At 35.2% G+C, this 25,579-nt stretch overlaps 1 protein-coding gene across 2 annotated transcripts in view; it reads left to right on the plus strand.

The window, feature by feature from the left end:
• Nucleotides 1-25,579, plus strand: part of NUP155 (nucleoporin 155) — a 56,398-nt gene that overhangs the window by 20,653 nt on the left and 10,166 nt on the right. For both annotated transcript variants that reach the window (XM_052659035.1, XM_052659034.1), the window contains exons 13-32: nucleotides 1,002-1,172; nucleotides 2,623-2,733; nucleotides 3,918-4,012; nucleotides 4,720-4,808; nucleotides 5,494-5,556; nucleotides 6,071-6,218; nucleotides 7,258-7,324; nucleotides 8,300-8,415; nucleotides 10,167-10,264; nucleotides 12,368-12,498; nucleotides 15,625-15,816; nucleotides 16,467-16,605; nucleotides 16,799-16,934; nucleotides 17,840-17,993; nucleotides 18,201-18,305; nucleotides 18,933-19,087; nucleotides 22,034-22,163; nucleotides 23,295-23,408; nucleotides 24,084-24,204; nucleotides 24,842-24,952. In XM_052659035.1, the coding sequence (XP_052514995.1) occupies nucleotides 1,002-1,172; nucleotides 2,623-2,733; nucleotides 3,918-4,012; nucleotides 4,720-4,808; nucleotides 5,494-5,556; nucleotides 6,071-6,218; nucleotides 7,258-7,324; nucleotides 8,300-8,415; nucleotides 10,167-10,264; nucleotides 12,368-12,498; nucleotides 15,625-15,816; nucleotides 16,467-16,605; nucleotides 16,799-16,934; nucleotides 17,840-17,993; nucleotides 18,201-18,305; nucleotides 18,933-19,087; nucleotides 22,034-22,163; nucleotides 23,295-23,408; nucleotides 24,084-24,204; nucleotides 24,842-24,952 (2,446 nt within the window). The remainder of the gene's footprint in view (nucleotides 1-1,001; nucleotides 1,173-2,622; nucleotides 2,734-3,917; nucleotides 4,013-4,719; nucleotides 4,809-5,493; nucleotides 5,557-6,070; nucleotides 6,219-7,257; nucleotides 7,325-8,299; nucleotides 8,416-10,166; nucleotides 10,265-12,367; nucleotides 12,499-15,624; nucleotides 15,817-16,466; nucleotides 16,606-16,798; nucleotides 16,935-17,839; nucleotides 17,994-18,200; nucleotides 18,306-18,932; nucleotides 19,088-22,033; nucleotides 22,164-23,294; nucleotides 23,409-24,083; nucleotides 24,205-24,841; nucleotides 24,953-25,579) is intronic.

Consider the following 25,579-nt stretch of genomic DNA (forward strand, 5'->3'; position numbering starts at 1 on the left):
GCAACCCACTCCAGTACTCTTGCCTGGAAAATTCCTTGGACGGAGGAGCCTGGTAGGCTACAGTTCATGGGGTCGCAAAGAGTCAGACATGACTGAGCAACTTCAATGTCAATACATCATATCACTTCACCTGTATACTTGAGTTCTCAAACAAACGTGGACTTAAAAAACAAATGTAAATATAGCTCATGAACATTAATAATCAAATTCTGGTCTCTCCAATACAGCTATAAAAGACATTAGGACAATGGAAAAATTCTGTATTGACTGGGCATTAAATTGTATTAGAGAAATGTTAATATTCTTACATGTAAGAATAGTTTTATGGTTATGTAAGAGGACATCCTTATTTTTAAGAGGTGCATGCAAATATATTAATATTTAGTGGTGACATGATATTCATAACTTTCAAATAGTTCAGTAATTCAGAAAATATAGAAAGAGAGAAGAAACCAAATATGGCAAAATGCTATCAATTGTTGAATCTGGGTATCAGGCATATGGACATACAGTATACTTTCAACATTTTATTCATGCTTTAAATTTTTTATAATAAAGTATTTTAGAAGACCAAGATACTTTTTAAAAAAGAATATCTTAGTTTAGAAAGCAAATATAACTTCAGAAGAGAGCAAAACCATGGGTCAGGAAATTTGAGCGCTGAACCTAAGTGTAGATCAGTTCACCCTGGAAAGAAGGTAGAAGGTATATAGTCTTTGGTTATTGAAAAAATTGTAGTTATAGTATATACTATATCTAGTTTATCTTAAGAAAAATTTGCCTTTTTCTTCTAGTATGTAAAGATTATTTACTATCATAGAAGATGCTCAATCAAAATAATAGGTATTAAAAAATTAAATACTGACTTTTGAGAATATTCATCCTAATGTATTGTTAATTTATTAAATCCTACATTTACTCAAAGACTGTATCCTTTTTAGAAGATTTTGCTTTATGTAACTTTAATTATATGTATACAAAACTTTATTTCTTTTACATAGATGACTACTCGTGTTGATGGTCATTCCTGGGCTCTTTCTGCAATAGATGAGTTGAAAGTAGATAAGATTATCACACCCTTAAATAAGGATCATATTCCAATAACTGACTCACCAGTTGTTGTACAGCAGCACATGTTGCCTCCCAAGAAGTTTGTTCTCCTCTCAGCACAGGTATGTGCATATCCTCTTAAGGTAGAGACAAAAAGAAGCTGTATTTAATGTTTTTGTCAAAGTATTCTGCAATAGTTGCTTAATAGAGTCATTTACTTAAGCACTTAGGAATGTTTACTCTTAAAATATTCTTAAGGAATAGTTACAAATACCAAAAATGCAACAAAAAGAACTCACTCTTTATAAAGTAGTATACAACATTTTTTAGTATTTATTTTTTGAGTAGTAATGCATTGACAGGATTCCAGTGGTAAACCAAGGGGTATACACAATAAAATCTCAAGATACATTTTAGACATCTTTCCATGTTGATATTAGGACTTTCTCATTCTTTTTTATATTTAAAAGGTATTCCTTTTTATGAATATACCATATTTAAGTAGATCCCTGTTAATGGATCATCATTTGCTGTTAAAAATAATGCTACAAACTTATAATTTTACAAACATATAATTTTACATAGAATTACATCTTCTGGATTAAAAAGTATGTGTATTTATCAATTTGAAAGATGTTTCTGGTTTCCCTGCATACATACACCGATGTATGTATACACTGATATATGTATATACCAATCCCTGCATACAGTCACCATCAGTGACTGATGAGTGCCTATTTCCTTACATCCTATACAAGTACAGTACTCCATCTTATTAAGAGTGAGGTTGACGGTCTTTTCTAGTGTTTATTTTTCTGTGAATTGTCTGTTCCAATTCTATACCTACTTCTCTATTAAGTTTGTTCTTTTGATTTATAGAAACTCTTTATATATTTAAGGGAACTTTTTGTGATTTAGGCTCAAACATTTTTTCTGGTTTGTCATTTGATTTTCTTTATTGAGATTTTTTTTTTCCCTATGTGAATAGGTTTATAAGTAGTTGAGATATTCTGTTATTTTGGGGGATTTCTGCTACAGTTTTTTTTTTTTTTTAAAAGCTTCCACACTCTAAGCTCATGAAATCATTCACCCGTAGTTTCTTTTAGTACTATTCTGTTATAGTTTTATTTTGTCCTGTTTGGAATTTATCCTGGTTTAGGTATGAATATGGATTCAGCTTCAGTGTTTTCTGAAGTGGATGTACTTGTGCCTTTGTGATTAATGGATAATTAATTTTGATCCTTTAGTTTGAGGGGCAGCTTTTATTATATATTAAATTCAAGTATTTACTTGAGCTTGTATCAGAACTTTCTACTTTGTTCCACTTATCTGACTATTCATGTATTAGTACTGTGCATTAGCTAAAGGTTTATAATGCTTCACTTTTTAAGTTTTCCATATGGATATATAGATCTAGGGTGGCTTGGGAGTTGAAATGTAGATCAGATGATCTTTTTGACCCATGTGATTTGTTCTTGAAGATTTTTGTTTTGTTTTTTTTTAACATAGGATCCGTTGCTACTAGCCATTCTTAGTAAATCTATTATTCATCTTTTTTATTTAACTTCTTAGGGGAGTCTTATGTTTCATAAACTTAGACCTGTGGATCAACTGAGGCATCTACTTGTGAGTAATGTGGGTGGAGATGGAGAAGAGATTGAAAGATTCTTTAAATTACATCAGGTAATTATTTGTAATTTTTTTTAATGTGATGATATTTTAAACAATGAGAATGATAGCTACATTTTATATAAGTTAGGATCAAAATGCTGGGATTAATACTAGTCTTCTTTCTTTGCTTTAATCATAGATGTACTGGTGTTTGGGAATAGGATTAATATGCTATAAAGTTTATTATGGTAAATGCTCATATTTTTTATTCTGTTGATAAGTTCTTATCATTAAAATATACTAGTAAGAGTGTGATGGTCAAATTATATGACAAATGTATTTTTATTAACGGACAAGACATTTATAGATAAATATGGATAAAATGGCTAACCAACAAGGACCTGCATTATAACATATGGAACTCTGCTCAATGTTATGTGGCAGCCTGGGTGGGAGGGGAGTTTGGAGGAAAGTGGATACATGTATATGTATGGCTGAGTACCTTTGTTCTTTACCTGAATTTATCACAACTTTGTTAACTGGCTATACCACAATATAAAATATTAATTAAAAGTTTTCTAAAAAGTAAAATAAAGGATAAGACATTTACAGATAAATAACTTTTTAAGTTTTTTTTTTTTTTTCCACTTAATGACATGAGGAAAAAGTTTGGGGTAACAGTGATGGGTACTTTAGTATTTTAAAACCATAACTAAAAATGATGAGGTAATACTGAGAATGCTTAAAGTCAGGAATATCAGATCAAATTTAAATATACACACTCTAGATTCAAACCAGCTCCACCATCTGAGTAGATTACTTGAGTTCTCTGAGCTTCCATTTCTTCATGTGTAAAATATGTATTAAATTGTAATATGTGACATGGAGATTAATATGCTCTAAACTCTTAAAACAGTGCCTGGCACATGGCGAGTACTTAATAAATGTTAGCTGTTGTTGTTTTCTAAAAGATTAAAACACCTTGAGAAAAAAAGGAGGTGACTAAACCAGAAACTAAAATAGAATCTAGATAAAAAGATAAAGAGAACATCCTTTAATAGTGGTGCCTATGAGAAACTTTAAAACCAATAGTGTTTACTTCTCGTTTCTCATTCCCGCTGCTTTGATTCATTCAATAAATATTTATCAAGTACTTGCTCTGTACACAGATTTAAACACTGGATACAGCAGTAAACAAAACTTCATTCAAAATGTTTATGTTTATTCTAAGGGAAGATAATTATTTTTTTTTACAGGAAGACCAGGCTTGTGCAACTTGCCTTATTCTTGCTTGTTCCACTGCTGCCTGTGACAGAGAAGTATCTGCTTGGGCTACGCGAGCTTTCTTCAGGTATGTATGTCCCTTTTCTCTTGTTTTTGGCCACTTTTTTTTAATGGATGCATTGGCTAATGTGGTCGTTACAAGTAAACATTTAAGTGACCATATAGGCAAGTTAGTAAAATTTATTTGCAAAAAGACGAAATCTGGAACACCTTGATGTTTATGCATTGTAACCCTTTCTCTGGATTCTCTTCTCCAGCTTCTTTTGTCTGCTCTTCTTTCTACCTCAGTTACTATCTCATTTGTCTTTTCTGCTTCCTCTAAGACTATACCAGTTCTGCTCTCTGTGTATCATTTACATGGAGAGATTTTGCATCACTTCAAGAAAACCTGGGTATCAGAGATATTGTTTGGAAAATACTTAGCTAAGAATAAATTTAAAATGCAGTTTTTTAAAGAATTTTTTAAGTAGTCTAACCATAATTCTAGTGTGGGAATTATAGTACACTCATTTAATAAATTCTATGCTTCACAGACCCTTTTTTAGAAATTGCCAGAGTCCCTTATAATTCTTCTTGGTAGCAGTTTGAAGTCAACATTTACTAAATAAGTATTTTATTAGGTATCTATGTGTGTATTTCACTGTCCGCATGATGCATTGAAGTCACTAATGTTTAAAGCATTTATCCTGAAGCTAAGCAGGACTTGAAACAAGTCCAGCTTTTAAGATGGATAGTTTCACTGAATAAACTCAGCCCCTGTTGTCATAAAAATAGGTACGGTGGTGAAGCACAGATGAGATTTCCAACCACTCTTCCCACTCCGAGTAATGTCGGTCCCATCCTGGGCTCTCCTGTCTACACTAGTGAGTATGAAACGCTGAAATGAAACTATTTCTAGCAGAGCTTGAATTTTTAAAGCTTTGTAGCGTATTTTAGGGCTTCCCAGGTGGCTCAGTGGTAAAGAATCTGCATGCCAAGGCAGGAGACACAGGAGATGTGAGCTTGATCCCTGGGTCAGGAAGATCCTCTAAGTGGGAAATGGCAGCCTGCCCCAGAATCCTTGCCTGGAAAATACCATGGACAGAGGAGCCTGGTGGGCTACAGGCCATGGGGTCACAAAGAATCAAACACCACTGAGCACACATAGTAACATATTTTAATGGATAAAAAATTTTGTTATGTTTTCTTTTCTGCTACTGGATTGTTAGAGAATAATCCTATAGATGTCTAATTAGAATTATATATAGTGAATCCTTAGTGTATACTAGGAAACAAAATAAGATGTAAGCAGTAATATTTACAGAACTCATTTGTTACTTATTCAACAGGAAAAAAGTTAAGTGATTTAATAACAAACTCCCTCCTTGGTGTTTTTCAAAGTGGGAATTGTTAGAAAATTGCTAGGAAATGGGTCCCTAATTCTTGAATATATTAAGAGTGGTGCCGCTCCTTACTCTTACACTTAGAAACAGTTTCTGTGTCTGATTTTGATCAGATTCAAAAAACTGGGAGATAATTTTATCAGTCTTTATATTGTTTTCTTTTCAGGTTCTCCTGTTCCTAGCGGTACTCTGTATCCAAATCCATCCTTCTTAGGGACACCATCTCAAGGTAACTCTTTTCTCTGTTTTAGGATGCTATTACTATTCTTTTTGGAGCCATCATAATGAATTATTATTCTTAACACTTAGAGGGGGGAAGATTAACTTGTCCTATTCCCCTGAAAATAATGTAATTTAATAGAAGTGGCATCTAAACAAGCATTGGCATTCGGCCGTGAATGCCTTTACCTAGCCTACCTAGAAAGCCCCCTTTGTGAGTACCAGGATTTAATCACCAGCACTGAACCTAACTGACCTGTTTCCCTTCCACCATTAAGATGCAGTGATTACACGCTTGCTCTCCTTTTCCTCCTGCATTGCCACACTTGAAAGCCAACCTGGGAGTTTCTAAGCAAGTCTAAGTCTCACTTCTTGTCAAGGAAAATCAAATTAAACTACTGTTTATTTCAGTATTTTTGTAACTGTTTTTTTCTTTGGGCTCAGGTACAACTGACTTGGGTTTTTGAGAATTCTGAATGTTCACGGTTAAATTTTGAGATTTGATTTTCTTACATGTGTACAAGGTGTTCACCCGCCTGCCGTGTCTACTCCAGTGTGTGCTTTGGGAAGCCCAGCAACTCAGGCCACAAGTATGAGTTGTATGGCTGGACCAGAGATGGTGTACTCTGGAAAACACAATGGTATTTGCATTTACTTTTCTCGAATCATGGGGTAAGTTTTTTATAGAATAATTAACTATTGCTCACCTTGTTCCATTTTGTACAGCTGAACATTTTTAGCTTCAAATTTGGAACATCGTTTATTCCTACTAAATTTTACTTATAGTTTAAGCTCACTTGTCCATTAATAAGATGGTTTTCTGTCATTCAGCTTTTCTATTATCTAACCATCAAATTATATTTTGTTACTATGTTTCGCATATGTATATGTGTCTTCAAAATATAGCTATGTATATTAACATGGAGTGTAACAAAGCACTCCATAATATGAAATCATCATTGAGGTAGAAGAGAGTTCTACTCAGAACTCTCTGACACATGTTCAGGGTTGTGTTTGTGTGTTGGTCTAGAGTGGCCTCAGCTGGGACAGCTGGATTGTTCTCTTATTCTCTAGCAGGTTAGTCAAAGGTCATTGATTTGGTGGTAGCAAGGTTCCATGAGAGACAGTAGAAACTTGCAGAGCCTCCTGATGCCTAAGCTCAGAACTGGCCTATCATTTCCACCTCGTTTACTTGTCAAGGGGACATCTCTGAGCCACCCCAGGTTCAAAAGATGGGAAATAGACTCCTTGTTATAAAGCAGGCATCAGAATCATATTGTAAAGAGACTAGGTGTCAGGAGTTGGTATAGAATTACAGCCATTTTGCACTCATTCTGCTGTATCCAAGTAATTATCATGTCTGGTATGTTTTTCTTAAATATGAGACGTATGCTTTCATATGAATCATTTTGCTTAAAAATGTGACACAGTGCAGAATTCATAACTCAGAACTTCCTTGTTTACAACTTATTACCCAGTCTTTGATTTTTCCTCAGCAATATTTCATTATGTGAAATGACATCAAGTTTGAAAGTTTTCCTGTTTTTTTCTTTGTTGCTATTCTTATCCTTTCAGATAACTTAGTACAATGTTAAATGAAGTCATTGCCACACTTTAAAAACTAAATAAACACACAGCAAAAGGATTTACTACATATTGTAATGTTTTTATTCATCTACAGCACAATCATTAAAACTTTTTTTTTTTCCAGAAACATATGGGATGCCAGTTTAGTTGTGGAGAGAGTATTTAAGAGTGGCAACAGAGAGATCACTGCAGTAAGTGTGTTGCGTAATAGTATTCCATCATCTCTATGTAACCAGTTTATATTTTCAGTGGATAAGTAGATTGTTTCATACTTCTTAAACAGCATGCTGTAAACAGCATGTTGTACACAGCATGCGATGATTATTCCTTCATGTATGTGTTTGTGTATGTGTTCAGTAAACTGTTCATCCCCTGAATTACATCTCAAGCTCTGTCACTTGTTCACTGATGAGTAAATTTAACATTCAGAGCCTGATAACTTACAGTAAAATGAGAATGTATCTTCTTGTAACATTGTTATGAGGGCTAAATAGAGTCAGTCTTGATAGTTAATATTGCTCAAAATACTGAATATTTTGCTTACATGCCTCCAAACTCCATGAACATAGCACTAAATTCCATGCACTGGCATACTTTCCAGAGTGCTTTAAGAAACAGAAATTTGTATTATCATAAATTCAAGTAATAAAAATTTTTTAATATGAAGTATGTGTGCAACTTATTTTAAGCTTTTTTCTTTTTCCAATGTAAAGATATCAAATATATTTTTAGCTGTGATACTCTTAAAACTTACATTTCTAAAAATCAGAGTGTATTATTTAATATATGATTCTGTTGATGTGAATTTTGAACAGGCACTAATGACTAGAAAAGGGCAATAGAGAACTTTGTTGGATGTTGGAAATATTCAGTATTGTGGTCTGGGTGGTGACTCTTAAGATGTGAAAAGCTATCAAAGTGTACAGCGTTTTACTGTCTGTAAATTATACCTGATTAACCAAAGCAGCTAGGGTAGAATGTGGGTGTCTAGCCCTTTATTTTGGTCACTAAGTATAAATTAATACAAGGAATAACTTTTCTATTTGTGAAGATAGGGTACCTCAAAATTAAAATTCAGTATTCATTTATGGGTATATAGAGTATATGTTTTTTTATGGATATTCTTTTTCATTGTTTTTACATTTTTGAAAATATTTCTTTTTCAGATTGAAAGTAGTGTTCCCTCCCAGCTGCTGGAGTCAGTGCTACTAGAACTGAAAGGCTTACAAGAATTTCTAGATAGAAACTCCCAATTTACTGGAGGACCATTAGGAAATCCAAAGTAAGAATAAGTAAAATTTATTTCCCTTGTTGTCCCTGAGATTTAATTTACTTATTATAAAATTTGTCCTTTTAAAAAAGTTTCATGGTTTTTAGTATATTCATAAAGTTAAAATTTCATCACCATTATCTAATTCCAGAACAGCTATATCACACCAAAAAGAAACCTTATACCCATTAGCAGTCATTCCCTATCTTAATAACAAGCTGAAGTAATAAAAATACTATAAACTGCCATAGATGACAAACGTTTATTTTTTATAGTTCTGGAGGCTAGAAGTCTGAGATAGAGTGTCAGCATGGTTAAGTTTCGGTGAGGACGTTCTTGCTGGTTTGCAGACAGCTGCTTTCTTTCTGTGTCTTACGTGGCAGAGAGAGAACCAGACCCAAAGTTCTCTGCTTTCTTCTTATAAGGGTAGCAGTCTCATCATGGGGCTACACCCTCATGACCTCACCCGGACCTAATTACCTTCCAAAGGTGCCACCACCAAGTAAAAGAATCTGCCTGCAATACAGGATACCTGGGTTTAATCCTTGGGTTGGGAAGATCCCCTGGAGAAGAGAATGGGAACCCACTCCTCTACTGCCTGCAAAATTCCTTGGACAGACTGTGGGGTCTCAAAGAGTTGGACACCACTGAGCGACTTTTACTTTCACTTTTTTCACTTGGATATTTGAGTTTCACTATATGAATCTCATGGTGCACAAACATGTGGAGTCCATGGAACTCCACAGTTGCCCTTCCCCCAATCCCTACAAATACTAGTCTTCTCTGCCTCTGTGGACCTGCCATGTTTTGGATCTTTTATGTAAATGAAAATATACAATATGTGACCTTTTGTTTTGGGTTCTTTCTCTTAGTGTAATATTGTCACATGTAGTGTGTGTTAGTACTTGGTTTCGTTTTTCAGTTTATCTTTTGATACACATTAAACTTATTTCAGCTTTTATCTTTTTAAAAAATTTTTTTGTTTTTCAAAGTGTAGTTGATTTACAGTGTTGGGTGTTTCAGCTTTTTGACTATTATGAATAATGCTGAGACGAACTTTCCTGTAGAAGTTTTTGTGTGGACACACATTTAGGATGAACATTTTTTGTTGTTTTAAAAGTGATATAAACTTGTAAAAACTTCACATCACTCCCCCAGTGAATTAATTAGAAGTGACAGTGCCCTCCTCCAAGGGATCTTCCTGTCCCAGGGATCAAATGCACATCTCTTACGTCTCCTGCATTGGGGGCCATGTGTACTGGCCACACGGTGTTCCATTATAGTCAAGCTATTAGTAGTATAATGCTATTTATAATTTTGAACAACATATTGTAAAGTACGGAGAAGGCAACGGCAACCCACTCCAGTACTCTTGCCTGGAAAATCCCATGGATGGAGGACCCTGGTAGGCTGCAGTCCATGGGGTCTCGAAGTCGGACACACTTCACTTTCACTTTTCACTTTCATGCATTGGAGAAAGAAATGGCAACCCACTCCACTGTTCTTGCCTGGAGAATCCCAGGGACGGGGACCCTGGTGGGCTGCCGTCTATGGGGTCACACAGAGTTGGACACGACTGAAGCGACTTAGCAGCAGCAGCAGCAGCACTGTAAAGTCATTAGCCTCCAATTAAAATAAGTAAATATATATTTTTAAAAAAAAGAATTGACTGCAAATGGAAAGTGGGTAAAAATGCTTTAAAATTAGGTGATGGTAATAGTTGCACAACCCTTTTAATATATTTTCTGGAATTTTTGTTTCAGTACTGCTGCCAAAGTACAGCAGAGGCTGATAGGATTCATGCGTCCTGAAAATGGAAATACTCAGCAGATGCAACAGGAGCTGCAGAGGAAGTTGCACGGTAAATTATTGCTTCTGATTGATCAGTTGAATGTTGATGACCTGAGTAAAGAGTTTTATTAGGTGAATAGGAAATAGTGGGCACTCCCTTGATAAGGTCATTTGTGTTAATGAATATTTTTATTAAAATAATATTGGTGTTATTTGCATAAGTATAATATGGACATCTTGTATTTCCATAACTGTCAGCTCATAATTTTTTTTTCCTTGCACCAGAAAACATGATGATATGTACCTTTTTTTTTTTTTTTTTTTTTACTTTTTAATTAATTTATTTTTTTGGCCACACCAGACGGCTTGTGGGATCCTAATTAGGTTGCCTTCACCCTTTGGGGTATTTTTATAATTCTGCTATGAATATGGTATACAAATAGAAATTTGAGTTCCTACTTTCAATTATTTTCTTATGTATCCAGAATTGTAGTTGCTGGATTATGTATAGTTCTATTTTTAATTTTTTGAGTAACCACCATAACTTTTTCATAACAACTGTACCATTGTACATTTATACCACTAGTACACAAAGTATTCCAGTTTTCTCCACATTATCACCAGTAATTTTTCTTTTTCTTTTTTAAAATTTCTGTCCTTATGTGTGTGAAGTGGTATTTCTTATAGCACTTACAATATGAATCAAGTGTTAGGTTTTTGTGTTTTTTTTTTAATCAATTATAAAAAGTAACAACTAAGGAAGGAGCAAAGGAACTGAAAAGTTCTTGTAACCATTAATTATTCCAGATGTGACTTGGAGTAGTAATAAAATATTATTTAAGTTTTGTCTGCCATTTAATTTTTTTTTTTTTTTTAAGTTCTTTGCCTTGTGTTGTTTGAGCCAGTTATTCTGGCTTATAGAACTTTACCAATTAAGACCCAGCCATTTACTTTTGTCCCAACGTACTTTCTTTCCTTCCTGCCAGATCCAGTTTTCTGTTCAGTATTTGCAAATTCTTTTTTTAGTACTTCTTTTCAGGTAAGCTTGATAAAATACAAGCAATAGTAAGGATTTTTACAAAGAGGAGCATTCAAATTGCTGGCAGTATACACTGAAATAACCACTTCGGTGAGCAATTTGATCATGCGTAGTAAAAGCTACAAATGTGTATGTATTCAAAGCCAGCAGTTTCACTTCTTAGTATATATGCAGGAGTAGTCTTTATCAGACTTTTTTCCTCACAGTAAGAAATAATTTTTACATTACGATCCAGATGTTTAAAAGCATACACACACAACTGAACACAATTTTAAGCAACAACTAAAACTATTTTGTGGAAGAAGGCGGACAGAGGAGCCTAGTGGGCTCCATGGGGTCGCTAGGAGTCGGACAGGACTGAGCGACTTCACTTTCACTTTCCACTTTTATGCATTGGAGAAGGAAATGGCAACCCACTCCAGTGTTCTTGCCTGGAAAATCCCAGGGACGGCGGAGCCTGGTGGGCTGCAGTCCATGGGGTTGCACAGAGTTGGGCACGACTGAAGCGACTCAGCAGCAGCAGCAAAACTATTTTGTGCTCTATTTTTTTCCCCCTTTTTCATTCTATTTCCTTTTTTAAGGGGGAGGGGGAAAAAAGCTATCATGACTGACTGAATTGATTTCATGATTCTCTGGTGCATCTTAATATGAAAAGCAGTCCCATCAAAACCTGACTGTGTTTTCAAGGAGACCTTTTTTAAGGATATTTATAGCATTACTGTTTTAGTAGCAAAATATTGGCAACAATAGAAATGTCCTTCAGGTGGAAAATGGACCAAATTGTGGTAAAATTTACATGGTGGAATACTCAGCAATTAAATGCACTGGACTTATCAATATGAGTAGCCTGTGAAAATATAACTGAGCAGAGAAAAACAATGGTGTAAGTTGTCCAAAACGGCAACATTTTTACTATTTATATATGTATACGCAGAGAAGCACTTACATATAGTGAGAGGATAAAGCCATGAATTCAACACTCATGATTGTCATTCCCTGGGATCGGCAGAAGGAGAACGATAAGGATCTCCCCCTTAACTAGGGTTGTCTTTATTTGAGATGAAGTGTTGTCTTACTTGCAATAAAACCTAACCTGTCATTTTGCAAACTTCATTAGTTGTGTTTTGTAATTAGAGGCTCAACTGAGTGAAAAGATTTCACTTCAGGCAATCCAGCAATTGGTTCGAAAATCATACCAGGCTCTGGCTTTATGGAAACTTCTTTGTGAACATCAATTCACTGTTATCGTAGGAGAACTTCAGAAGGTAGGAAATGTTTCTTCCTTAAAATCATACTATTAATATTGTGGTTAACTTGTTTTGAGTAAGCTTTAATCATGCACTTAGATTCAGGAGAGAGTCTTTTGGGAAGCATTTAGGTTATGATAAATTAGTATGTAATGAGAAAATTGCAGTAAAGCATGATAACTTGAAGACTGAGATTCGCTTAGTCATGTCTAACTCTTGGCAAGCCCACAGACTGTATCCTGCCAGGCTCCTCTGTCCGTGGAATTCTCCAGGCAAGAATACTTGAGTAGACTGCCATTCCCTTCTCCAGGGGATCTTCCTGATGCAAGAATCAAACCTGCTGCTGCTGCTAAGTTGCTTCAGTCATGTCCAACTCTGTGCAACCCCATAGACGGCAGCCCACCAGGCTCCCCCGTCCCTGGGATTCTCCAGGCGAGAACACTGGAGTGGGTTGCCATTTCCTTCTCCAATGCATGAAGGTGAAAAGTGAAAGTGAAGTCGCTCAGTCATGTCCAACTCTTAGTAACCCCATGGACTGCAGCCTTCCAGGCTCCTCCATCCATGGGATTTTCCAGGCAAGAGTACTGGAGTGGGGTGCCATTGCCTTCTGTGAATCAAACCTGGGTCTCCCACATTGCAGGCAAATTCTTTACTGTCTGAGCCACTCTGATAATTTGAGGGATTCATTGTCAAAACCAGAAGTTCGTGATATGTGGATGAAATCTTACTTTACCAAAGATATTTTTCCAACAGTAAATTGTAACCTTTATTTATCTGATCCCATAGGGATCAGATCCCTATGGGAATCAGATCAAAACTGTCTCTCCCCACCTTCAAAGAATGCATACAGACACATATGCAGACTTTTTGAATGTTATCTCAAGGAATCCAGTAATGTAGTTTAAATGTTCCTACTTTAAAGAGAGATGTTCACCACTATGGGAAATGAATGGTCCATGCTGCTCTTACTGCCCTCATGGAATCCTTATTAAGGATAAAGGTAATTTGCATTTATCTCAATGTTAGGTGGTTTAAGGGAAATTTATTCCTACCTGTCAATTTCATTCTGAGCATTTCTAAACATACACAAAGTACAGGAAGTACGACAACTAATCCCCCTGTCTCCCACATTGCAGGCAGATTCTTTACTGTCTGAGCCACCCTGATAACATGAGAGATTCACTGTCAAAACCACAAGTTTGTGATTGTGGATGAAATCTTACTTTACTAAAGATATTTTTAAATACACAATTCATTTGTATTCAGCATTTTCATTTTACCCCTTTTGCTTAATCTATCCCCTTTTCTTTTTTACTGAATTATTTTAAAGTAGATCTCTGACATCATGTTTTTTCATTTCCATATATTTTAGTATGTATTCCTTCAAAAAGGTGGCCATTTTCTTGAACACCAATTTCATTATTACATACAGCAATATTATCAATTCTTTGGTAGCATCTGAAATAGTAAAATTACTATCTTAAAAATATCTTTTTGTAAGATTGGTTTATTCTAATCAGAATCTGAACAGTTGATTCACTTATTGCTTTTGGTGGTTGTTTCTCTTTAGTCTCAGTCTAGAGTAATTCGCGCGCGCTCTCTCTCTCTCTCTCTGCTATTGCATTGTAGCGAATTTGTATACTTGTAGTGAACTTGTTTGCCTGTTTCTTGCATTTTCTGTGAAATGGAAATCAAGTCTATAGAAGCTTGATAAGTTCAGGTCCATTTATTTGAGAAAGAATAGAATACTTCATAGATAATCATTTATTATGTTTATTATTAGCTAATGTATTGGTTAAATTAATTTATTAGGAGACATAAAAGATTTGATTGTCCCACTTTTAGTCGTATTAACGTTGATTATTGGATTCAAAAGTTAAGTCTAGTCCTGCTGTTGTGAAATTCTTCATCGAACTTTCGTCAAGCTTTCATCACATCAATTGATAATCATTACCTGAATCAGTTATTTCATTTATTATTACAGAGTGGTAATTTTCTAAGTCTGTGGTTTCTTCCCTATTTATTAACTGTAGTTCTATTCCTTATCCTCTAGGGCTATTTGGTTACCCAAAAATGTTTTGATTCTTGACTTTTAAGTATCAGTTTTCAAAGTTAAAAGACAATCTTTGTGTTCTTTCCAGTACTGTCCAGTGAATTGTTTTGTTCCTTTTAAAGACGTATTTTCTGTTATCTTTTTAAAGATTCAAATGAATATGCTTAATTATGAAAGCTATTTTCTTTTCCATGACAGCTAGAATAATCATTTCTAGTTTTATTGGCTGGTAAGCATAATCTAGATCAACTTTTAGCCTAGGTATTATTTTTTTTTTGTGATCTATCTTCAAAGCTTCCTTCCCAACATGCTCATGGAATGCAAATTAAACATAAATCAAGAAATTGAGCATTGATTGTGTATTTGCTGAAATTTAGGAAAAGATAGTAGTCAAATCACTAAACCAAATGTTACTGTGGTATAAATCACCTCAATACTGTAGAACTCCATTTTAGTAACCTGATTTGTTCAAAATGAGATCAAACTCCAGAGTTAGAAGTCCTTGACTAATAGAAGTTGAACATTATTTTGGCTTTCCTGATGGTTCAGTGGTAAAGACTCCACCTGCAGTACAGGACACACAGGTTTGATCCCAGGGTTGGGAAGATCCCTGGGAGTAGGAAATGGCAACCCACTCCAGTCTTCTTGCCTGAGCAGTCCCACGGACAGAGGCGCCTGGCAGGCTATAGTTGCAAAGAGATGGACACCACTGAGCAAGCAGGAGACACATTATTTTGGATAGATAAATGTAAGCCAGAGATTTTTTAATGTAGATAATTGATTGTTTTTTCCTAGTTACAACTAAAGTCAGGAGGCCTGCCTCCAGTTTTGGCTCGCTCTTGGGCTTTGCTTTCTGTTTGTAAAGTGAGAGATTTGGAATAGGCATACTATGGGTTCTTTTCCAGTTCTCTATGATCTATGAAAATTTGTAAAATTTTATTATTTTTATACTTCAGTATATTTTATTTTTTTAAGTTATAGAGGCTATTAATGTTTTAATTATTTTAAATTATTGGAGAATTTCATTCTGTGCAGAAATATGATATTCCTATATTTTTGATCAAAGAAAAAATTTTCTTTTATACTCCTAGGAATTTCAAGAACAGTTGAAAATCACCACCTTTAAAGACCTGGTAATCAGGGACAAGGAACTGACTGGAGCACTAATTGCTTCTCTAATCAACTGTTACATCAGAGATAATGCTGCTGTTGATGGCATTAGTTTACACCTACAGGACATCTGCCCACTTCTTTATAGCACTGATGATGCCGTTTGTTCTAAGGTATAATGCTCTCTTACCTGTTTGGTGTTTTTTGCAGTGTGCTAAGAGCACAGTGGTACTGTAACCAGAAATTCTCTTTTTTTGTTGACATATGACCTGGGGGTAGGTCTCTTAGCCTTTCATGACCTCAGAATTCTCCTCTGTGTAAGAAGGAAGTTGGAATATATTATTTATTAAAGTACATATATAAATTTTTCATAAAGAATCTTTGATAGTATTTCTAAACCATACAGAAAAAATGGTTAAATATGCCTTTCTTTAAATTTTTTTTTTAAATCACTAAAACTTGTGTATAATAAATTAGAGTTAATTGGGCGATTTTTATTGATCCTTTCCTACAGGTGAAAAAACCTTAAATCAGTGTTTCCCGGACTGCCTGCTGACCAATAATGTATTTACTAGGCAAGAGATTTACCAATCAAAAGCTGTCTTACTTAACATATTTGAGAGAGGAATTAAGAATAGCTAGGATATTTTGGTCAAAAACTTTTCTGCCTAAAATTAAGAAGAAGTAAGTTTGCAGAGTTGTTTTTATCTTTGATGATCATAAACCAGATGTAAATTTAGACATAAACTAAAAACTGTATTGACAGCATCATCTGTGTGCTTGATTTCATATCTTTCTAAGGTCTTATCATCTCTACTTCCAGGCAAATGAACTTCTCCAGCATTCCCGACAAGTTCAAAATAAGATTGAAAAGGAAAGAATGTTAAGGGAATCCTTAAAGGAGTATCAGAAAATCAGCAATCAGGTGGACCTATCCAGTGTTTGTGCTCAGTATAGGCAAGGTGAGAAATGAAATGTTTCATACCTTCTGCTCAACTCAGAGGCAAATCTTCCTTCAATTTTCAGTGGCCCAAGTGATAAGACATACAAAATAAATTTCTTGTGTCTTAGTATGTGATGACTGTACCAGCTTCTATAAGCCAGCTAAGGAAAAATGTATCCACTTAATAATATGCCTTAACTCTTTCCCATTAGTGCGTTTTTATGAGGGTGTGGTGGAGCTCTCTCTTACTGCTGCAGAAAAAAAAGATCCTCAGGGTCTTGGACTTCATTTCTATAAACATGGAGAACCAGAAGAGGACATTGTAGGACTTCAGGCTTTCCAGGAAAGGTGAGTTTTATCACCTTAGCAGAGTCTCAACTTTATGGATATAGGACTTTTCTTTGTGAAAAGTTTGACTGGTAGTGTTAGGAAAATAATGTTTCAAGTACAACCCTTATAAAATTGAATTAAGCTTTTCCTAAAGAATGCCCATTTTATCAAAGGTGCAAATCAATATTCTAATTCTTTGCCTAGGGATAAAATTATAGTCTGGTGGGAATTCTTAAGAAATATTTTGAACCACCTCTGTGGTTTTTCTGAAATTGTATTACTGTCAGTTTTTTGTTTCTGGGTTGTTGTTTTTTTTTTCAAACTTTAAACTTTATTTTGCATTGGGGTATAGCTGATTAACAATAGTGTGGTAGTTTCAGGTGAACAGGGAAGGGACTGAGCTATACATATACACGTATCCTTCCCCGCCCCAAACCCCACTTCCATCCAGGCTGGCACACAACACTGAGTAGAGTTCCATGTACTATACAGTACGTCCTTGTTGGTTATCTGTTTTGAATATAGCAGTGTATACACGTTAATGTCAGTTTTAAATGCGATAAAATATTTGGAAACAAAAGTGCTGCCTCACCCATCCAGCCCTCAGTGTCTGGTTCTAAATGAAGATTAATTGTTTTGTTTTGTTTCAGTGTTTTAAAGGATGATTTTTAAATGTTTAGAGACTGCTAAAAAACAACGGATATTCATAAAGGAAATAAATAACCAATCTAAGACATGTGTTTCGTTTTTATGAGTTCACCCTTCTAAACAAATGCTTCTCAAACCTATAGGATAAGTGTATGATTTGTATTATTTTTAATGCCAAATTGTGTGTGTATTCAAAATTACCTTCAGTTTATATTTCGATTGTTAACCAGTTGCTAACTAAATCATGTAACCATTCCTCTTCCATGCTTTTTCAGATTAAACAGTTACAAGTGTATTACGGATACACTTCAGGAACTGGTAAATCAAAGTAAGGCCGCGCCTCAGTCTCCCAGCGTCCCCAAGAAGCCCGGGCCTCCGGTGTTGTCATCTGATCCCAACATGCTGAGTAATGAAGAAGCAGGACATCATGTAAGGGACACAGTGTATTTTCATTCTGAAAATGCTCTGCATTTAGAAGTTCTGCACGGTGGTGGCGGTGGTATAATCATCTAGGGAAAGGTGACAGCTCTCAGAACTTACCATTTAAAGATTCTTGATTTCTTGCTAGAGGTTTAAAAGGCTGAAGGTCAGGTCGAGTGTTTAACTGTGCTAATTTTTACTGTTTTGTTTTTTTAGTTTGAACAAATGCTAAAATTGTCTCAGCGATCCAAAGATGAGCTCTTTAGTATTGCCCTTTATAACTGGCTAATACAAGCAGACCTTGCAGATAAACTGCTACAGGTAAATATTTTTTATACCAATAGTGTGAATTTATATTTTTAAGTAGCATTAACTCAGTGGGTTAGTATGTATGGTTATTAGGAAATACCAACCGTTAGGTATGAGTGAAAAGCCAAGTAATGTAATACTTTTTTCTAGTGAGCAAGGTATCCTGTTGCTCTCATTTTCTTGTTATTTAGAAGCTGATTGGGATTGTTTATATTGTGGCATGAGAATCAATGGATTATGAATTCGCAGACCTGAACTTTGTCTTAACTCTGCCATTAAGCTGCTTCACAAATGTCCTTTCACTACCCTAAATGTCAGTATTCCTCACTCTGTAAAATGGCAACAGATTGTGGCAGGGATGTCTTTGAGCTCAGAGGCTAGACATCAGTAACTGTGTTCTCAAAGTTTATTAAAAGATTTCCAATTGGATTGTAATAAATTATTACATAATACAACTGGCATAGCAATTCTTTGATAATTTATAATGAGAAAAATTGCCCCTTTCTTATCTGTTACTGGATTATGATATTGCTTATGTATTCATAAAACAAGGCACACCTATAAAATGATGATATATTTATTATGTAAAGAGCAAGTGAGAGGTCAGAAAATGTTTCTGAACAACTGTACAATTTCCAGATTGCTTCTCCATTTCTGGAGCCACATCTAGTACGAATGGCCAAAGTTGATCAAAACAAAGTTCGTTATATGGATCTGCTCTGGAGGTATTACGAGAAGAACAGAAGTTTCAGCAGTGCAGCTCGTGTCCTGTCCAAACTGGCTGACATGCATAGGTATGGCCTCCCATTCTCATGGTGATGACCATATCTAGTTACTGCATCCTGATTTTAATTTTTAAATTTTAAATTTAAGATTTTACGAAAACTTTATTCAGGTTACACGTATATAGAATTTTTATGAGTTTACTTGGATTTACCTAAAGTGAAAGTGTTGGTCGCTCAGTCATGTCTGCTTGTTTGTGACTCCGTGGACTATAGCCCGCCAGGCTCCTCTGTCCATGGCGATTCTCCAGGCAAGAATACTGGAGTGGGTTGCCATGCCCTTCTCCAGGGGACCTTCCTGACCCAGAGATTGAACCCAGGTCTCCAACATTGCAGACAGATTCTTTACCATTTGAAGCACATGGGAAGCCCTGGATTTACCTAAAGTTTATAGTTTTTTCTTTTTGTTTGTTTCATTTTTAATGATGTGTAAAGGTACCAAGTAACTCCTACTAAACAGACTCTATTCAAACTATTTTCTAAACCCTTTCTCTTTAAACTATGTCTTTAGATTCTTTTCCTACTGACAGCAAATCATTACTATTATTAATTGAAAGGACAAAAAATGCTTCTCAAAGGCTTTATAATTTTAAATGTTTAATAAATTCCAGACCAGTTTCCCCAACTCTTCCCTTGGTTTAAGCTCCTGACAAGGTCTCACAGCATATATATTACAAAGTGTTAAGAGTTCTGTTACAGAAGGCATTGATATATCCAATTAGATTGTTATATAAAGACAACTTAATAGAATTTTGGAAAGATTATTAATTTGACCCTCTTCCTTTGAAATGTTGCCAACAGAATATGGTGCTATTTTTAAAACATAAGGTCATAAGAGGAGGTGTTTGAGGCAAAGCTGTGATTAAACCATGTTAATCAGAATGGTTACGTCAGGCATCCAGATGTGGCTGATAGCAAGTGGGAGAGTGTGCGTCTGTGTGTGCACTCATGCAGTTGTAATTACTGCGTGTGTGGGCCCAAAGCATTTTTTATCTTCTTGCCCTCTTTGGTCATAATAATCACTTGATTTTCATAAATTCCCCTCACATATAAAAAATGACATATATCGTAGTGACTTCAATTTGTCTTTGGTTTAATAAAAGGAAAGAAAAGGAATTTGAGCTAGTAAGGACCTAAAATGTATTTTGGAGTAAAGGCCTTAGTCAAGTCATAGTTTTTGTATAATTAAGAATTGACCAAAAAAAACACAAAAAACAAAATTAAGATGAAATGACAGCATTATTAAATATTTAATTCACTATAGCTCTATTTTAAGGTTCTGTAATTCATTTCTTTATCCAGTATTTGAGTGCCTATTATTTTCTGCCCTCAGAGGCACATATGGACTGTGACCTTATCCAGGCCTTCAGAATCTCATTTCTGGATTACTCTTGTCATTCCTCTTAGTACATCCAAGTATCATTACTGTACAAATCTTTGTAAGTCATTTCGGGCATGCTGCTCATTGCTTGCACTATTAGAGTGGCCCTTAATTGTCTTTTCATTTGAATTTTTGGACTTTTTTCCTTGTTATCACAATTACTACGTTCTTGTTATAAAATATTCGGAAATCCTCTTTTAAGAACAGTGCCCATTGTCCATTTCTACTTCACACACGCATGCAACCTAATTTCCCGGGCATATGAGGACCCTGTGCATCTAGTCTTTAGCTCTTAGCATCCATCTCTTCCCACAGTAAAATCTTTTTCCAACTATTATGTTACTCTTTCGCACTGCATTCTTTTTTATATATGTAAGCTGTACCAAATAAGTTGGCAGCTGTAGAATATTTAAGTAACTTGGAAATGTTGTCCACTTGCAAAATGTTTGTTTCATGTGTTTTTTTTTTTTTTTTAAGAGATGAGAGGGGGAAATAAAGCCTTTATGAAACAAGGCTCCCAAAGGTACAGAGTCTTTTGTTTTCTTTGTCCATATATATCTTTACTACTCACAAGGACCTTTTATATATTTTTGACCCTCATAATCACCCTGTGAGGGAGGCAGATTTCAGTTTTTCATTCTAACAAGGTATTTTTCCCCATTAAACACTGAAGAATGCCAGGAAGAGTTTGTTCTTGGACCCCAGTCTCCTTGTATTTTAAGAATAAATACAGGTTTTTGTAAAAGCAGTTTTTCTAAGTTTCAGAAATTACATTAAACATTTTTTATTTTCCTAGTTCATCCTTTACACAGGAGAAATTTCTAAAGTTCACCTTTGGATTCTTTCCAGAGTCACTGACTAAGCAACACTTCTAGCTGAGAGGTGTGTCTTTGTTTCGCTCACGTTCTTTGAGGACCAGATGGGTGTTGACTGTCCAGATGCAGGTGTTCTAAAGATCAGGGTTGGGCTCTTCTTGCCTTTGGACGAGATATACCATGATTTAGGTTTGCAGAACTTAGTGGTCTTTCTTTCTGGGTTCTTCAGGCTGAGTTTGCTTGTGAGAATGCTAGGATTGCTCTTCAATGCTGATAGGAAGCTTCTCCTTTTATCACGACGTTTAACTGTTCTGTTGCACGTTTTACAAGTAATCAACAATACATTTTTGCGGTCTTTGTACTTTTTCAGAATTTTTGCTTCCTTAAAACTGAGCATATAATTTCTTCTCAATTCTGTTCTGCATTTTGGGTATCAATTTGGGTTTGGCCACATTAAGGTAGAGAAATGAAGAATATGAGGAATAACAAAAAGTTTTCTTTAACTTTAGAAGGTTCCAACTTTTAATATACTGAAGTTTTACAAGATAATTTTTTGGATATAAGTATTTCTTTATGTGTTCACTTAAATTGTGAATCTCTTTTGTTAGAAATCCTCTACTTTTTCAAGTTTCAAATGGCCTTTTATGTTAATTTGGTATAAAATAATACATCATAACTGATATATATATATATATCATAACTATATATATATAGGCTCCTTAAGAATTCACATAAATAACAGTAGGGATTTTCCACCTCCAGCACAGAAATTTCACTTCAGCAGCGACTAGAATACATTGCTCGTGCCATCCTTAGTGCCAAAAGTTCCACTGCCATTTCATCAATAGCTGCAGATGGTGAATTCCTTCATGAATTAGAAGAAAAAATGGAAGTAAGTGCTAACAATACTTACGCCTATCCACACTGATTATTAGCCATTTGTTAGTCCACTTATCTTCTTCCCGTAATAAATAGTAGGTCTGTAGCAATCAGTATTAATTTTAATCTCTTCTGCCTTCTTTCTTTATTTTCATATTTATATATAAATAAAAGATTTTTAACAGTACAGCACTTGGGTCCTAGGGCATTGCTATAATCTAAAAGTTTTCTCTGTGACATTTCTAAAGTTTTATTCTAACTCTTCTAACACTAAGCAGATTATATTGCGTTCACCATTAATTCCAGAGATTATTAATAGATGTATGAAGTAGAGTGGGCTAAAGCCTTTACTAAGAGACACACTAATGTATATGTAGTGGTCCATGTACAAAAGCTTATTCCTGAATCATGAAAATCCAGAGTTGGTGTTCCTGATTGACATGTGGCTTTCTTCCACTTAATTTGTGTTTTGTTTTGTTTTTGATCAGAGGGAAGAAGTGTGAAGAGAACATGTCAGAAGCACATTCACTCTTTAAAAACCTCAGCCCTGAAGTGGCATACTTATGTTCACATTGCTTTGAAGAGAACTTAGTCTTAGGGCCAGACTCCATGCAAAGGAGGCTGTGAAGTAGAGTTCTGGCCATTTTGTCTGGCTGTAATCATGGGAGAAACTGGTGTTGGTGGGCAGCAAAGGCTCCCAGGCACAGCCCAGTCCCTGTGTAATCCTCTTTGCTGTAATGAAGGGTTGCTAGTCTGTTCTGATAAAAGCCTTTATACATTTTTTTTATTGAGGTAGAATTGACATATAACAATTGCTCAGGTAAACAACATAATGATTAAATTTTTCTATATATTGTAAAATGATCACAATAAGTCTGGTTAGCATTTGTCACCATACATGATTACAAAAAATTTTTTTTCTTGTGATGAGAACTTATTAATATCTACTCCCTAGGCAACTTTCTAAATATGCAGTACATATCATTAACTGTAGTTACTTACTATGCTGTTATTTTATTTTAACCAACTTAAAAGTTTGTTATTTAGCAAACAAATTTAAAGTCAGATACTAGGAGTCATTTCTCCAAATACCTGGTGATTTATCATGAAGAACTTAAGATTTGCTTTTTTCTACCCAAACCAGGTTGCCAGGATCCAACTTCAGATACAAGAGACACTACAAAGGCAATATTCCCATCATTCTTCTGTACAGGATGCAATTTCTCAGCTGGATTCTGAACTAATGGACATAACTAAGGTAATAAAAAGGCAAATGAAATCCCTATGATAATCAGCTATTATCTACAAATTCCTTGTTTCTTTTGCATTTTCCTTTGTGTTTAAGAAAGCAACTGAGCCATCTTTGGAAGCATGTCACTGGGCTGAAACCACCATGTTACCTCACCCTTAGAGCATGTTTCTCTTTCCAGGCCACTTTCTGTCAAGAATCTATCAACCTCACATGGGGGCTTGTTAAAACTCCTGCATCTAATTTATGGGCTGTTTCTTGTCTTGAAAAAATCATTTATATTTGCCCAACTTGCCAAGCCTTTCCCACTCTGTACCCTCTGGAACAGTTTCTTTTTCAATTATTACTGGACATTTCTCTGAGTACCCAGAAGCACCCTTAGATTTGTCAGTATATCCATGATCTTTTCAAACCTTAATTTGGACAATAGTAGTTCTAAAAGAAGTGTCACTGAGGCATCTTGCTCTTAGCCAAGGGGAAAAAAAAGGCACACGTATTGAAATCTGTTTAAATCTGTTAACTATTCTTAATCTGGCATTATGACAACCTACACACCATCACATATTTATATCATATTTTAGGAACTTCAGATAACATCTTTGGTTACTTTTAACTTTCGGGGGTTCTTTATTGTTAATTTCTGAATACTAACCTCTTGATGGATGTTGGCATTTTATCCTACAGCTTTATGGGGAGTTTGCTGACCCATTTAAACTTGCAGAATGTAAACTTGCAATAATTCACTGTGCTGGTTATTCAGACCCTATACTGGTGCAGACACTTTGGCAAGATATCATAGAAAAAGGTAAGTGTTCACAGCTAGGTCTGTTAGCTACACATTATTTAATGACTCGGTAGAAGAGCGAATGTACACTGTTAGTGATCATATATTAAGGGCTCGTGAAAATTGTATATATCTAAGCAGAGGGTAAGTGACAGGTACCTGGATATGGTTGAGGTGATCCTCTAGAGAAGGATTCCAGTGAATGTTTGAGAGGACCCTCAGAAAAGATTGTGATTTTTATGGTTTGTACTGCTTAGTAAGGAATTCTGAGATACTTAGCTCAGAATGCCATAACCAGTCCCCTTCTAAGATGAAAGTATGTCAGACACTAAAAGAAAAACAGAATCTGCTCATTATATTAATGTGAATACAGACAAGCTCTATCGTATTTTGTCCCTTGAGACACAATAAAATAGTTTAAACTTTTCACATTAAAAACACTTTGGGGAGAAGGAAATGGCAACCCACTCCAGTATTCTTGCCTAGGAAATCCCATGGACAGAGGAGCCTGGTGGGCTACAGTCCATGCAGTCTACAAAGAGTAGGATTTGACTGAGTGACTAACAATTTCACTTTCAGGGAAATAGATCCCATGCCACAAGGCCAAAAATTAAAAAAAAACACTTTGGGTTTCTAATGACTTGTCTCTTTCTTACAGAACTAAATGAAAGTGTGACATTGAGCTCCCCAGACAGGATGCATGCTCTTAGTCTCAAGATTGTGCTCCTGGGCAAGATATATGCCGGCACGCCTCGCTTCTTTCCTCTCGGTGAGCCATAACTTCAGCTACAGTCATGGGACTTTTGTCTTCTCTTTGTTTTGATGGTGTTCTTCATTGACATGGAAAAATAATGGTTTTTAGAGCAAAATCATTTTGTTGTTGCAATTTGTCAGCTTTGCAGTTTAATTCTACCTCTCCAGAAAGAAACACTTCCAAAGAATCGTAGGATATGTTGATGAATAGTTTTGGATGTGAAACTTTCTTTGCTTGACCTTCCAGGTTTATATAGCTATGTTGAAATAGTGCTAACAGACCACAGTGTTATATTATTGGCAACCCTATACACGTTTGAAGAGAAGGGAAAAATAGCTGATGTTTTCATGTGTTGATGACCTGTGATTGGTTTAACTGCTCCCTGTATATATTGAGGACATATTTTTCTTTAAAATAGCAAGTAGTTGTGTTAAAAATGTAATTTCTGTGAATCTCTTTCTTAACCAAATTTGTAAGGTAGGAAACTCTATTATGAGCCATTTGCCAACTTGTAAAGTCTTCTTCGGTCGTAAAACAATAGACTCAACATAAACACATTCATACAGTAGAATGTTAAATAAGCACTTTGTGCTTTCAAAAAGTGTTGAGAAACATGAAGATACTTATAACCTTATATTGTTT

Source organism: Budorcas taxicolor, chromosome 20 (assembly GCF_023091745.1).
Source record: "Budorcas taxicolor isolate Tak-1 chromosome 20, Takin1.1, whole genome shotgun sequence".
Classification (NCBI taxonomy): Eukaryota; Metazoa; Chordata; class Mammalia; order Artiodactyla; family Bovidae; genus Budorcas; species Budorcas taxicolor.